Source organism: Tursiops truncatus, chromosome 1 (genome assembly GCF_011762595.2).
Source record: "Tursiops truncatus isolate mTurTru1 chromosome 1, mTurTru1.mat.Y, whole genome shotgun sequence".
Lineage (NCBI taxonomy): Eukaryota > Metazoa > Chordata > Mammalia > Artiodactyla > Delphinidae > Tursiops > Tursiops truncatus.
This window is the reverse complement of record NC_047034.1, coordinates 105034705-105048880: the sequence shown is the minus strand read 5'-3', so window position 1 is coordinate 105048880 and position 14176 is coordinate 105034705. Positions and strand designations below refer to the sequence as shown.

Here is a 14176-nt window from a genome sequence, read left to right as displayed (position 1 = left end):
TGGTTAGCAAACTGGGATATTTATCCACCAACAAACATTGCCTGGGCCTTAATCCCTAATTTGAAATATGTCTGTGAACCAAAGCTTTTTTGTCTGGACGGTGTATGGATGGGACTTAAGTTAGTCAGAATTCTGGCACAGCATCACATGCCCTTCAAATTCAGACCTGTGCACAACCGCCTGTGTTGGACTTGCTGTTTAAATAAACCGTATTTTAGCAGTACCTTTCAGTCGTCTCTCAGGCCAGTTCTTTAAAGCATTTTCATAGGCTCACGAAGTAAAATTAATTTGGTTTTCAACTTGTCTTCAAATCTTGGCCAACTTTATAGGAACGGGTGTCAAGGTAAAATGAGTACGTAATGACAGCTTTAGGGAGACATGAGAAGGGGTGTGAATAAACTGAATTTAGTCCTGAGTAACCAGGCATTTCTAAATAAAATCAGTTCACTACCTAGTTCTAAGCCTCTAACCCAACCCCCAGAATTATCTTTGAATGTGCTGTGAGTCCGACTAAATGATCTTTTGATCTTTGATTTGATTTCATGCCACAAAGAGTTAAAGATATCAAATCTAAGTATATGAAAGGGGATTGGAATAACCTTTTTGTGGATAGTTTTAAGTTACTTTGAAACAGGAAGTTTAGATATTAACAGTAGCACACTGGTGTTTTTTTTGTTTTAGTTGGACTTTGACTAATCCTGTGTAGTGTAGTTGGATTCTGTTGTATCCAAATGACCACTCTGTTAAATTCTTTTCTTTCAGTATTTATTAGTAAAATTAACTAAAGGATTTAACAATTGCCGAATTCGTTTTGACAGAGAAATTATCAATATGATTTTTTGGTGGTGATGCCACATCCTGGGTAGATGTAGCACCACACATATATACATATATGTATATACATTTCTCAGATAAGATCTTGAAATCTTTAGAGAGCAAATTAAGTGCTAAAAGAAATATTAACTTGGAAAAAATTATATATTACATAGAATCAATTCTCAGATGTCCCTGCTTTTTGCATTATTTGATACATATTTGCCTTCCTTTTTGTTACTCCATATAAATCAGTACTGGATCCCCTTTTTTGGATGTTATTATATATCAGGTTTTATAAACTAATTTTTACATTACCATGATTTATTTGGATGATAAACTTGCCATTTGGGGAGATAGTGAAAAGAAAGGGATATGTATTTTCCCATATGAAATATTTATAATTATTTACACCCTATTTTGCAGATAATTGCATTAATGGCATTTTAAAAATTGTGTTTGTTTTTAGTAGATGGGTATATAATTTCAGATTTTTGCTAATATTGAACTAATTCCTTTCTGTTAAATGTGTCTTCATAGATTACACTCACTCTGCTTGCAGAAATACTTATCAGAGCTTTAATGGTGAGTATCCTCTTTCATTTGCTCTGAAATAAGTTAAGGGAATGCATTTCAGTTTTTCTCTTCATCCATATAAAGTACCAATGTAAAAAGGGAATTGTGCCTTGTTTCAGGCATTGTTTGGTCTCTTCATGTATCAGCGTTAATGTTGTTATAATATATATATTATTTGAGTTAGATAATTTGGGATCAGAAAAACTTAGGGCTATTGAGATTAATTTGACTCTGTTTTATTTGAATTATGAATCCTTTAATTTATTCCAAAAGGCCCTGACTGCAACTGAGTGAGGACTTAACAAGCAGCTAGCTGAGTTATTTTTGTTGAATTAGAGGTTTTGGTATTGAGTAAAGTAGATTAAGTGGATTATTGGCTTTGTTTTATACTGCTTCTTTTGTAACATTTTGACCTTGTTTTTGAGGTCATTTGCTTTAATGTGTCCAAATGTGTTAGTATATAAAGAACTGTCTAGAGGAGCACATAAAGAAGCCTGATTGTTTATTGACATAAGAGTTGTGACTACAGAGCTAGGTAAAATCATAAGAGGTATGCAGCATACAATTGGGGTGGTGTTTTGATAGTTATTAGAGTTAAGGCTTTACCAGTCAGGATAATAACACAAAAAGAACATGGAACAATTCAAAGAGGTTAAAAAGCATTATATGAATGACACCAGGGAGTGGAATTAAATATCCTAATTGCCAGAGAAATGTAAAATTCAACTGTTGTACAGGATGTAATATATTCACTAAATAAAACTGAAGTAAATGTACTACTACGTAAAGAAGACCATGTCATTTTATGGGAATAATTAGCATTCAGTTAATTTCTATTTATCGTCTCTAAGAATTTAGAGAAACTTTGAATTTGATGTTGACTAAAAAGGTTAAACATATAGGAAGTAGTCAATGTATATTGAGTGCTGAAAAATATATTTTCGAGCAGCAGAGTGATATAATAAAATTACCAGAAGAAGTTTAATTTGCATCCACATGTAGGTTAGATTGAAAACTGGAAAACTATCAAGAAGGCTGTTTCGTAATTTCAGTTGTAAGGATTTTAGACCTTGAACTTGGGAGGTGATGATAGTAATTTAAAAAATATTAATCTGTTTCTTGAGAAAATTAGCAGAACTTTCAGGCTGCCTAGTAGTGAGTAGAAAATTGAGAAGGATGAATAAAAATGAATCCAGGATTTTAAACTGGAGTCAGTAGGACTAGTACTTTCAGCAAAGAGGTTTGGAATAATAGAAGGCCATGATCTCCAGTAGGATGTAAGAGAGAGTTGAATTTAATGCCTAAATATAGGGCTTTGAGATGCAGAATCATAGAGGGCCAGAAGTTTATTTTCTTAATGTACAGTGTTGCAAAAAGAGTTTCAGAAATTTCTGTTACTACTGTTATGACCTTCTTTTTAAAACATGCACTTTATTTTTAATTGAAGTGTAATTGACATATAACATTATATTTCAGGTGTACAACATCATGATCCCATATTTGTATACATTGTGAAATGATCACAATAAGTCTAGTTACCATCTATCACCATACATAGTTTTCCTGTAATGAGAACTTTTAAGATTTACTTTCTTAGCAACTGTCAAATATGCAATACACTATTACTAACTATAGTCACTGTGCTATACATTACATCCCCATGACTTGTTTATTTTATAACTGGAAGTTTGTACCTTCTGACTCCCTTCACCCATTTCACCCACTCCTATACCTACCCCCCTTCCCTGGCAACCACCAATCTGTTATATCCACAAGCTTGGCTTTTTTGTTTGTTTTGTTTTGATTTGATTTGGTTTTTTTAGATTCTACATATAAGTGAAATCATACAATATTTATCTTTCTTTGTCTGATTTATTTCACTTAGCATATGCCCTCAAGGTCTATCCGTGTTGCAAATGGCAAGATTCCATTCTTTTTCATGGCTAAGTAATATTTCATGTATATACATACATATATATCACATCACATTATCTTATCCATTAATCTATAGATGGGCACTTGGGTTATTCCATATCTTAGCTATTGTAAATAATACTGCAGTGAAAATGGGGGTGCATATATCTTTCCAAATTAGTTTTTTACTAATGTTATGACTTATTTTTCTCTTAATTTTAGTTCCAACAGTGGTTCTCATTTAAGGGTGATTGTTAGACTTCCCTGTGGAGCTGTCTCAAAGTGTATCTGTTTAGGTCATACTCTAGTCCCCTTGAATCTTAATTTTTAGGGTAAATGGTCCCAACTATGTAGGTTTTAAAGAACTACTTTGAATGATTTTGGAATGCACCTTTAGGTAAACACCACTGCTTGACACCACTTTGAGGTCTGAGTTATCTACATTTTATAAATGAGGAACTTAATTTCAGGGATGTAATTTGACTTCAACAGATATTTATTGAGTGCTATGTATCAGATATTGTTCTTGGAGCTATCAATATAGCAGTGAACAAAATGGACAAATATTCCTGCCTTTGTGAAGTGTACAGTCTAGTGGGGTGAAATAGACAGTAAACAAGAAGTAATATATAGTGTACTATTGCAATTGCTAGGAGAATAATAACACAGGGCAGGGTGTGTGTGTGTGTGTGTGCACGCGTGCGTGCGCATGTGTTACAATTTTAAAGAGATAAGCTAGGGAAAGCCTCACTAAAAGGGTAACTTTTGAGCATAGATTTGAGGGAGGTGAGGATGCAAGCCATGAAGCTATCTAGGGGAAGAATGCTGTAGACTTTAGGAAATAAAAGGTGTGTAGTAGTTACCAGTTGAAGCCAACAATGCATTGATTGTTAGTGTTGTATTTTCCAGCGACTGAAATGAAGTAGAAGACACTGGAAAACATGTCAAGCTACAAATTTCTTGGAAGGAAGTTGTATTTCCAGTGTCTTCATATTTCCTTCTTGCTTTAAAATAATTCTTCTTATATAAATAGCAGACAAAAAAAGGGAAAGCATTTTGGGTAGAGGGAAAGCAGGAACAAAGGTAAGGCTGAGTACACTGTGCTTCAGAGAGACTTAAGAAGATGAGCTTGACTACAGCAGATGATTTTTGCTGAGTAATCTTAAAACAAGGTTAGAATAGTGAGGTGTAGCCAGAAGGCATTGAAAGTCAAAGACAATTTGCTTATATCTAGGAAGCAATAGAAAGTGAAGACCTGAAAGAGTTGAGGGTGTGAGCAACACAGATACAGAAGAAGAGCATTCCAGGCAGAGGGAATAGCAGGTGCAAAAATGGATATATGCCTGTTGTAGTCTAGGAACAGCAAGGGACCTAGTATAGCTAGAGTGGAGTAAGGGGAGACCATAGATGATGAAATTAAGAGGCAATGGGGTAGATAAAGTTAAGAGGTAATGGGCAGGATTTCTCAGCTTTGGCACTGTTGGCATTTTGGACTAGATAATTTTTCGTTGTTGGGGGAATGTGCTGTGCATTGTGGAATGTTTTAGCAGCATCCTTGGCCTGTGTCATTTGATGCAGGTAGCACCCACTACCCATTTTGGTGATAGCCAAAAATGTTTTCAGACATTACCAAATGTCCTCTGGGGGGCAAAATTGCCCGTGAGTAAGGGCCACTGGTGTAGGGCCTTATAGATTATCTTAAGGCTTTAGCTTTTACTTGGAGTAAGATGGGAAGCCATTGGAAAGTACTGAGCATTGAACAATTTGACTTACATTTTAACAGAATTCTTCTAGCTATCTTCTTCACAATAAACAGAAAGGGAGCAAAAGTGGAAGCAGGAAAACCAGTTGGGAGGCTGTTGCAATAATGTAGGTGAGAGATGCTGGTGGCCTGCATCATGATGCTAGTAGTGTGGAGGTGGTAAAAAGTGGTCTCATTCATGACTTAGTGTCATACAACTTGTTAGTTATTTTGATCATAAGTCAGTTGCTTTTTCATACTACTCCACAGCTCTTATCTTTTGATTTAATTATACATGAGTTTTAACATTTGTTGAGCTTATCATTTATATGATAATCAAAGCAATAGAACAGATTTGATTTAAAATATGTCCGTTTAATTTTTGAGTGAGTTACTTTCATTTAATATATTTTTTTATTCAGAAATAGTTGATGGAATACTATATGTTTCAGGTGTATAACATAGTGATTCACAATTTTTAAAGGTTATATTCCATTTATAGGTATTGTAAAATACTGGCTGTATTCCCTGTGTTGTACAGTATATCCTTGTTCTTATTTAATATTAATAGTAAAGGTATGTTATAGTCTTACAACTTTATTTTTAAAGTGATTTTTAAATTCCTTTGGTAACCTGGAAAAATATCGTTTATATATAAATGGTCATCTTATAGAATCTATATCCCTATAATCACACTGATTATATGCAATACGTATAAAGACTTTTCCTCTTTTCCTTTTTAATTAACTGAATAGTAACAGTAGTATGAACAGTAAGCCCAAGTCATTGCTGTATAAGGGTAGCTCTGTTAATTTTTGTGTACTCCACAGTGCCTGGCACAAGGTGAGTGTGCAATAAATGTTAGTAATTTATGACTCTGTAGTGAAATAAAAACACACAGAATCAAAAAACTGAAAGATTTAGTATCCAAAGGCAGCCTCTGCTGACTCAAAATAGAAATGAGCAGAAATAACAAAATACAAGTTTTTTTGTTTTGTGTACCTAACTGAACCTAACTCTAAAATTACATTTTAATATGAGGCCTTTAGAGGAAAGCTTTTTATTTTGAAAACTTTATTTTAATGTTGAAATTGTCCCCTATATGAGATATGAGCAAATTATATTGTATAATTACCAACTTTAAAGACCGATAACTATTTTATCAGTCTAGAACTGTGTTATCTGATATGGTAGACACTAACCATGTATGACTATTGAGCGCTTGCAGTGTGGAGAGTCTGTATTGAGGTATGCTGTCTTAGTCTTAGTATGAACTCGACTTGAAGTCTTAGTATGAACAAGAAACAATGTAAAATATCTCAGTACTTTCTGTATATTGATAAACTTTTTGTTATATTAAAATGCATTTGTATGCCTTGCACTTTGAATGGATCTTTTTACGATTTATGATCCTGTAATATCAGGCATTAGTTATTTGAAAAGTACTGGTTTATTGAGTTATTCAGATTTTCCAGATATTGACAGATTTTATTGTACAGTGTAAAAAGTCATATTCAGTAATACTAGTATCAACTTTATCAGAAAAACCTTTAAGTATTGGGAAGCTGTCAAGCTCAAGTTTTATAAAATTCTAATTTTCACGTGAGAGCTTGAATTTCATCTTTGGCAACAAATATTGTTACCTATTTTCTTTGAAGTGAGTTTCACTTCATTTTTGAGAAAGTGTCTGCCAGATGCTCAAGTCTGAAAGCCATAGTTTTTGAATGTCAGTCTTTCCTTTTAGTAAAAATAGTATTCCTTGTAAAAAGTGGCTAATTCAGTGGCTTTTCCTGGAGAGAACTATGGCACTTAATGGAACTTTATGCACTGATATGCAGCAAAATTGCTTTACATATACTTTCCATTTTACTGCGCAGAATATCATAAAGAGAGTGTACTCAAAGGTCATGATTTAATAAAATTAATAACTCTTACTGCTTCATCAAGGACATTCTTTAAGCAATGATGGCATTTTTATTATTTTTTACTGCAAGTGTGCAGTACAACTACTAGTGTGGTCTGGTGTCACTGCCTTGATTTGTGCTATAGCACCAACAGTTTTATCCACCAGTGCTTTTGCATCTTCAGTGCAAAAAAATTTTCAACACTGTGAAAAAAGGCAGATAATATCTTAGTACTATTTATAAAAATAGTTTGACCTTGTGGACCCTCTGAAGGGGTCCTGGCAACTCTCAGTAATCAACAGGCTATTGAAAACTGCTGTCCTAGGGTGCATAAAAGATTTGTGAAAAATCAGACCCTGACCACAAGTCTAGTGTACATTTAAAATGCAGCCACAGGACTTCCCTGGCAGTCCAGTTGTTAAGACTTCACGCTTCCAGGGGACACAGGTTCCATCCCTGGTTGGGGAACTAAGATCTCCATATGCTGTGTGGCGCAGCCAAAAAAAAAAAAAATGAGGCCACAAATAGCAGAATACTGTATAAGGCAGAGTATCATAAATACCATGTAAGAGCTACAGAGTTTTGTAGACATTCAAAAGAAAGATGATAATCAACTGAGACAACATCAGTAAAAATGTTCTTGAAAGGATTAGTATTTGAAATGGACTTTAAAAGATTAGAAAATTTCAACAAGCTGATATTTGGGGTGGTAGAAGAGAGTGTTTCATGTAGAAGCGACAGCACGAAACTAGAGGGGTGGTTATTTATGAGACTTTAGGAAAATCATTCCATCTCTTTGGACTTTTTAGTTCCATAATCTATAAAATGAAATGATTAAATTTGATCATTTAGGTTGCTTTCAGGTTTAAAGTTGCAAGATTTTGTTATTAGGACCTGAAATCATATTTATATGATTATAATTAAAATTTAGCGTTTTTAAAAAATAAAAATTAATGTATTTGCTCCGTGTATATTCTTACATTTATTAGTGCATAAAATTTGGAGAGGGTGATAAATGAAGGATCTTAAAGGACTTTATAGGAAACACATTCTGAATGGTTTTTAAATTTTTTCAATTTTATAATCATAGTAAATTCATTTTATTACCTCTTTTGTTGTATTTGTTTTTCATGTCAGAGGTTGGGATGTAAGTGGAATTACAGTGTAATAAAATATACTTAAGTGCCTCGATTGTATCATAATTTTTTTAGTGTCTGTATTGCTAGAATTCACATTCATTCCCTTTATTCAAAGTATTTGAGGATTTAAATATTTATAGGCATAGTACCACAGATTGGCCCTACTCTGATTTTACTTTTTAAAGATACCTATTTCAGTTACTGTATGAACTAATTTCAATTGGGCTAATTTAAACTGTGGCTGCTTCTGAGTTTTTAGACATTTTGAGAGGAGTTAGATGTAGAAGACTATACTTGTAACAAAAATTTTTCCTTTTGATGTTATTAAATACTGACTTTTCTTAAGAATAGGAATTATTAATTATGTACCATGTAGCACCTAACACAGGGCCTTATGGTAGTACCCTAGTCAAATAAACATTGGCTATATTGAAGATAATTTTAATATAGAACTTTTTAGTTGATAATGTTTTTCTTTGAAAAATTAGGTTTCATTAGCAAATCTGATTTTTCAGTAGATTATAATCTGTGTGTTTTTTCCTTCAGTGTCTGTTGTGACTTTAGCTTAAATGTTAATGATGAATTATCATCTCAGATGATTGATATGAATATCTTGTGTTTTATGCAAAGATTCCTGAAGAGAATGGTATCTTACTGACCTTTTGCTATTGACTCTTTTAGGAATGGATCGTGATTATGGCCCCGGATCTTATGGAGGTCTGACATTCAAGGATATTTATCTAAAAATACTTCTTTTGAGTGCCAGTAAAGGTGAGCGTCATTTAATTTTTTTCTTTTTAAACTCTTTGTAGGGATGGATCGTGACTATGGCCATGGATCCTGTGGGGGTCAAAGATCCATGGACTCCTACCTAAACCAGTCATATGGCATGGACAGTCACAGTGGTGGTGGTGGGGGTAGCAGGTAAATTGCTTCATCACTTGGCCAAATAATTAGATGACTGTAAGATTCTGGATATTCTAATTTCCTATTCCTTAGGCATGTGGCGCTACTTGAACTTTGCTATTTAGAATCACCTTAAATGTTGAAAGGTGTTAATGGTTCTAAAAATTATCTCAGCATCACTGGCAGACATTAGGAAAATCTCAGGAAAACCTTTATCATTTCATTATAATAGAGTAAGATTTTCTGTCTTTAGCAGTGAGCATTTTTTTTTCTTCTTTTACTTTTAACTGCTTATCAATCAGAAAGTCCTGAACAAATGATATAAAAATGTTATTGGAAATATTATTTGTGAAGCTTTTTCTTATGAATTTCCAAAAATCTTTACTACGGTGGGGTACTCTATAAAGCAGCAAAGCAGTCTTTGACTAGAATGGGTTTAACTGAACCAGTCTAGCAACATTCAGTTTCTAAGAAACGTTTAAAATAGTTATTCTTTTAATTTTAAAGTAAGTTACAAGAGCATATTGTAATAATAAAAGTGTTCTTTAAATCATGTCTAGATTATTTATTGGCAGGTACTGCTTATACCAGAAACACTTGTGCTCTAGACTAGGAACATTATATTAAAGCCATGAGTATGATACCTTTTCTTATTTTAATGCAGTAGAATTTAGGTTGTACTTACGTTTCACTGTCAATGCTGTGTAAAGCTTAAACCTAGTTGAACTCCTGCAGGCTTTAGGGTTGACCACATTTCAGGTCAAGGGGGGTCTACTTTTTGAGGCACAAAGATTCCTACTAGATATAAGTAAAACTAGTTAGGAAACATTAGAAAGTATTGTCCTTCTTCATAAATTGAAGGATCTGGATTCCTTAAGGATGGACTGAATGATGCTTACTTTTCTTTTTTCTGCTTCAAGTGTGCCATTATGGTTTATAGTAGAGAAAAATCAAGAAAATAGTTACAACAATTTTGCTTACGTGATAGATGTTTTGAAAAATGTAGTTGAAAAGAGGAATAATTTTTATATAGTTACTAGGATTCAGAAGTAAATAGTACCTTCTATTTAGTGATCTGTAAATAATTGAAGTAATGTAACACATTTAAATGTTTTACCATATCTCTTCCTGCCCTATTACATTGTAAATGTAATGTGCGTAAACTATGTAGATGTTATCATTTATCTCGTGTAATTGTGGGCCTTTATAAAACTATGTTGTAAGATAAGCGACTTCTGTAATCCATGCTTCGGTGAGAAGTAAGATGATTTGTTTCTTCTGTTGACTCTATTAAAACCTTGAGGAGACTGTACACTCCCTTTTTTAGAGTAGCTTTATGTGATAATTTTATGTGATACTAGGGAATAATTTTTTGATAATAGGGAATAATTTTTCAAACAATTGAAGACCTTATAAAATGTATTCTTTCTAATCTGCCTTGAAAATTCATATGCAGAGGGTATATGTTGGTGGTCTTTTACTTTTATGTTCTATTTTATGTGCTTATCCTTCTAGATTTGTTAGATTTATTAGTCTACAAGTAAAAAGTGACTGAGGATTGATTATTGACCTTAACCAAAGTTTGGCACGTTGCCAAACTTCATAACCAGATAACTCTCCCAATTTTGACTGCTGTAGACACAATGAAGCAGTTTTGTCATATAGATTATTGGGGGTGCAAATGGATCTCTTCTGTGTCACAAGTAGCCTACATCTGTGTAGTCTTCAATTTGTGTCCCCATTGAAAGCCAAAATGTTGTAAATATTTTGTATTTTCCAGTATTAGGGATGGATTCAAAGAAAGTTTTGAGTAGTTTGTGAACTTTAACAAATGACTTTTCCCAAGACTAGGGCTGGGCTTAAATAATGACAGACAAATCTTTTCTTTCTAATAAAATAGAAAGCTGCCAAAAAGCAGATTTTTAAGCTAAGGTTTACTTAACTCAATTCATATTTAAACACTGACTCAGATAGCTTTCTATCTGGTCTCATGTTGAACTGCCCAGCCCTAATCAGGTGTGAACAAAAGTAGAACTGTGCAAACCAGTATGGTATAAATGAATTTTAGTTGATAAATGTCATCTGATAATTTGTCTTTTGAATTGTCTAACATTAGTAAGCTTACTTTTGTTTTTTCCCTCACTGTGCAACTCTTCCAGGTTTGGACCTTATGAGTCTTACGACTCCAGGTCTTCTCTGGGTGGGCGAGATCTGTACAGATCTGGCTATGGTTTTAATGAACCCGAACAAAGCCGCTTCGGAGGTAGTTATGGTGGTCGATTTGAGAGCTCCTACCGGAATAGCCTTGACTCTTTCGGAGGTAGAAACCAGGGCGGGTCTAGCTGGGAAGCACCTTACTCCCGTTCAAAATTGAGGCCTGGGTTTATGGAGGACAGAGGAAGAGAGAATTACTCTTCCTACAGCAGTTTTTCTTCACCCCATATGAAGCCTGCACCTGTAGGCTCTCGGGGGAGAGGAACGCCTGCTTATCCTGAAAGTACGTTTGGAAGCAGAAACTATGATGCTTTTGGAGGACCATCAACAGGCAGAGGCCGAGGCCGAGGAGTAAGTACAACAGAATCTTTTCAGATTCTTTTCACTAGTCACTCTTTTAAACCCTTTCAAGACCATGGTTTTCAACTAGAATAAACACTGTTCATCCCAGTGTATTTTGAAGAAAAGCTGAGTCCTAAGCATAATTTTTAGGTTGCCTATAAAAGTTTTCCACCTCAGAAAATACGTGGCAGTGTGAGATGACTGTTCATAAAGTTTTGCCAAATCTCCCTTTATTAAAAAGGTGAGGATATTAGGTTTGGTCTAAAAGGGGTTAAAAGGAGTTGCATTTTTCCTTGTAAACACTAGCAGTTTTGCTAGTGGGACAGTTCTTGGATTATGTAAAGGTAATGAACCCTTCTGGAGTTTTTGAGTAGGTTAAAGGTGCAATGTATGATAAAATGTGTATACTTTGCTGCTAAACTCTAGCACGTAGAATTTCTTCAAAGCTTCATATTTCACATTAAACACAAGAGACTAAAAATCGGTGATAGTTGAGGGTAGCTTAGCCATGTTTACATGGTGAAGAAGTTGATATGTATAATAGGTTGTAGATGATTTGTGGTCAGTATAATTTTGCTAACTTACTCTTTTACAGTATGTCCTATTGCTGGGTGTTCTGTTTTACCTGTGTCACTAGTTTTACTATTGAGAAATAATTTCCTCCCTGTATAAACATGTCTACGGCTTCTTCCTAGGAAGTAATATTTTGTAAATTACTGCTTAAATGAGTAAATATACTAGTCTTCAAGTATTTAATTTCAGGATATATAGTATAAAGATTATGCCTTACATTCTCAGGTAACTTGACTGACATGAAATTTTACCTAGTAAGGGTATGTAGATTGTGGAGTTACTATGCACTTTGATCCTATAAAGAATATTGTATTTTTGCTATAACATGAGGAGTGTTTTATTTTTTTTAAGTCAGTTGCTCTTAATATTCTGTTTGCAGAGGAAAGTACTTCTGATAAAAAATGCTGTAGGGCACATATTTTTAACTGCTCACTAGCCTTTGGTACATCAGTGTAGTTTGTCATACTTGTGTAGAAATTTTGCATTTATAACAGTTACTCTTTACTTATGTAAAATGCATTGCACCTTTAATGGATAATTGATGAAGATTTTTCTGATGTGACTATGTAAATTACCTGGAAACACTAATTTATTCAAGTCTACTAGGTTAGATAGGTATTCCTAAGCATAATATACAAATGTAAGCAACTGATATGTTGCTATTCTACCATGCTTCATGATTGTAGATTAATTGAAAATAGTTGGGATAATAGGCTTTGGGTTTTGAAATTGAAAATCTATTCCAGTTGGAAAATTTGGAAAACTCTTAACGTTTTCCATTAGGCAAATGATGTTTTTCTCAATGAGACTTCAAATATCAATTTTGTTTTCATGATAGAAAAACAGGTATTCCTGTTCTTTGTTTCCACCATTCTAGTCGGAATGGACTTTTCTTTCTTTCTTCCTGTTAATGACATAGATGAACCAATAGGGCTTTCTTTTTTAATCTTCACTTGTACAATTCCCATTGGATCCTTCTCTTCAGATTACTCCTCAATCTTTATCTTCTAAAAGTAGGGTTAGTAGAGTAAATTTCTATGAACATGTGGCCTTTTGGTGTAGTGGATTTTGTTAACGACAGGAGAAGAGGAAGGGACACAAAGAGTCGTTTGGTTGCATGACTCTTCGTCTGTAAACTTTTGCTTCTTGGGCTTCTGGGTCAGAATATGTTTCTCTAGGTAAGAATGTGAATGGAACGTCAGATGCAATTCTTTATCTGAAGTGTGTCTTGGAAGTTGATGCATGGTTATGCTTTAACTCTCCTATTTCATACTAATGTTCCATCTCGCCTTCTCATCCCTTTTTCAACAGGGAGAAATCCTAAATCATTTCTGGATCTTTTTTTACTTCAAACTTCAAATATGGTCTTCTTTGTGTATCTTAGTTTTAAGCCAGGTTTTAGTAAAATAAAGATTTCTTTTAAGGTCTTTTCATGGGAAAACATCGATTAGGAACTCTGAAGAGGAGTTGTCAGAGAGTTGTACAAGTGGTAATATTCTGACAGGCACATATGTTGTTTATGATCTCAAGTAATTTTGAATTGTAAGAATCAAAAAACAGGAAATATTCATATATGTTCTTCTGGAAATAAAAATACTAATTCAATGGATTTGAGCTCATGTAATAATTTACAAAGTTTTTCAATGTATTTATTCAGAGTGGACTTGTAAAATTTAGTTACATTCTGAGGAATTTTCAGGTGAAAAATTTTAGATAGGTAACATAAATTATATATGAATTCATACGTTATCATTGGATATTGTGCTAATATTTCTTGATTTCACAAATTTGCAGCATATGAGTGATTTTGGAAGCATTCATAGACCTGGAATTGTTGTTGACTATCAAAACAAACCCACCAATGTGACAGTTACTGCTGCAAGAGGAATAAAGAGAAAAATGATGCAACCATTTAATAAGCCTGGTGGAACCTTTATCAAGAAACCCAAGCTAGCAAAACCTGTGGAGAAGATGAGCCTCAGCAAATCACCCAGTAAGTAAGAAAACATAACCTTGCTATGGTTCAAGGTACTTTTAATTTTTTTTAACTCAGT

At 33.9% G+C, this 14176-nt stretch overlaps 1 protein-coding gene across 5 annotated transcripts in view; it reads left to right on the top strand.

Annotated features, from left to right (window-relative positions):
• ZNF326 (zinc finger protein 326) overlaps positions 1 to 14176 on the top strand; it is a 36714-nt gene that overhangs the window by 732 nt on the left and 21806 nt on the right. The window contains exons 2-6 of one of the 5 annotated variants that reach the window (XM_019919792.3): positions 1354 to 1398; positions 8769 to 8804; positions 8900 to 9011; positions 11417 to 11558; positions 13917 to 14115. In XM_019919792.3, coding sequence (XP_019775351.1) covers positions 1354 to 1398; positions 8769 to 8804; positions 8900 to 9011; positions 11417 to 11558; positions 13917 to 14115 — 534 coding nt within the window. Of the gene's footprint in view, positions 1 to 1353; positions 1399 to 8768; positions 8859 to 8899; positions 9012 to 11152; positions 11559 to 13916; positions 14116 to 14176 lie in introns of those variants that run through there. The other 4 variants (XM_019919791.3, XM_073811272.1, XM_019919794.3 and 1 more) reach the window with 4 other exon arrangements.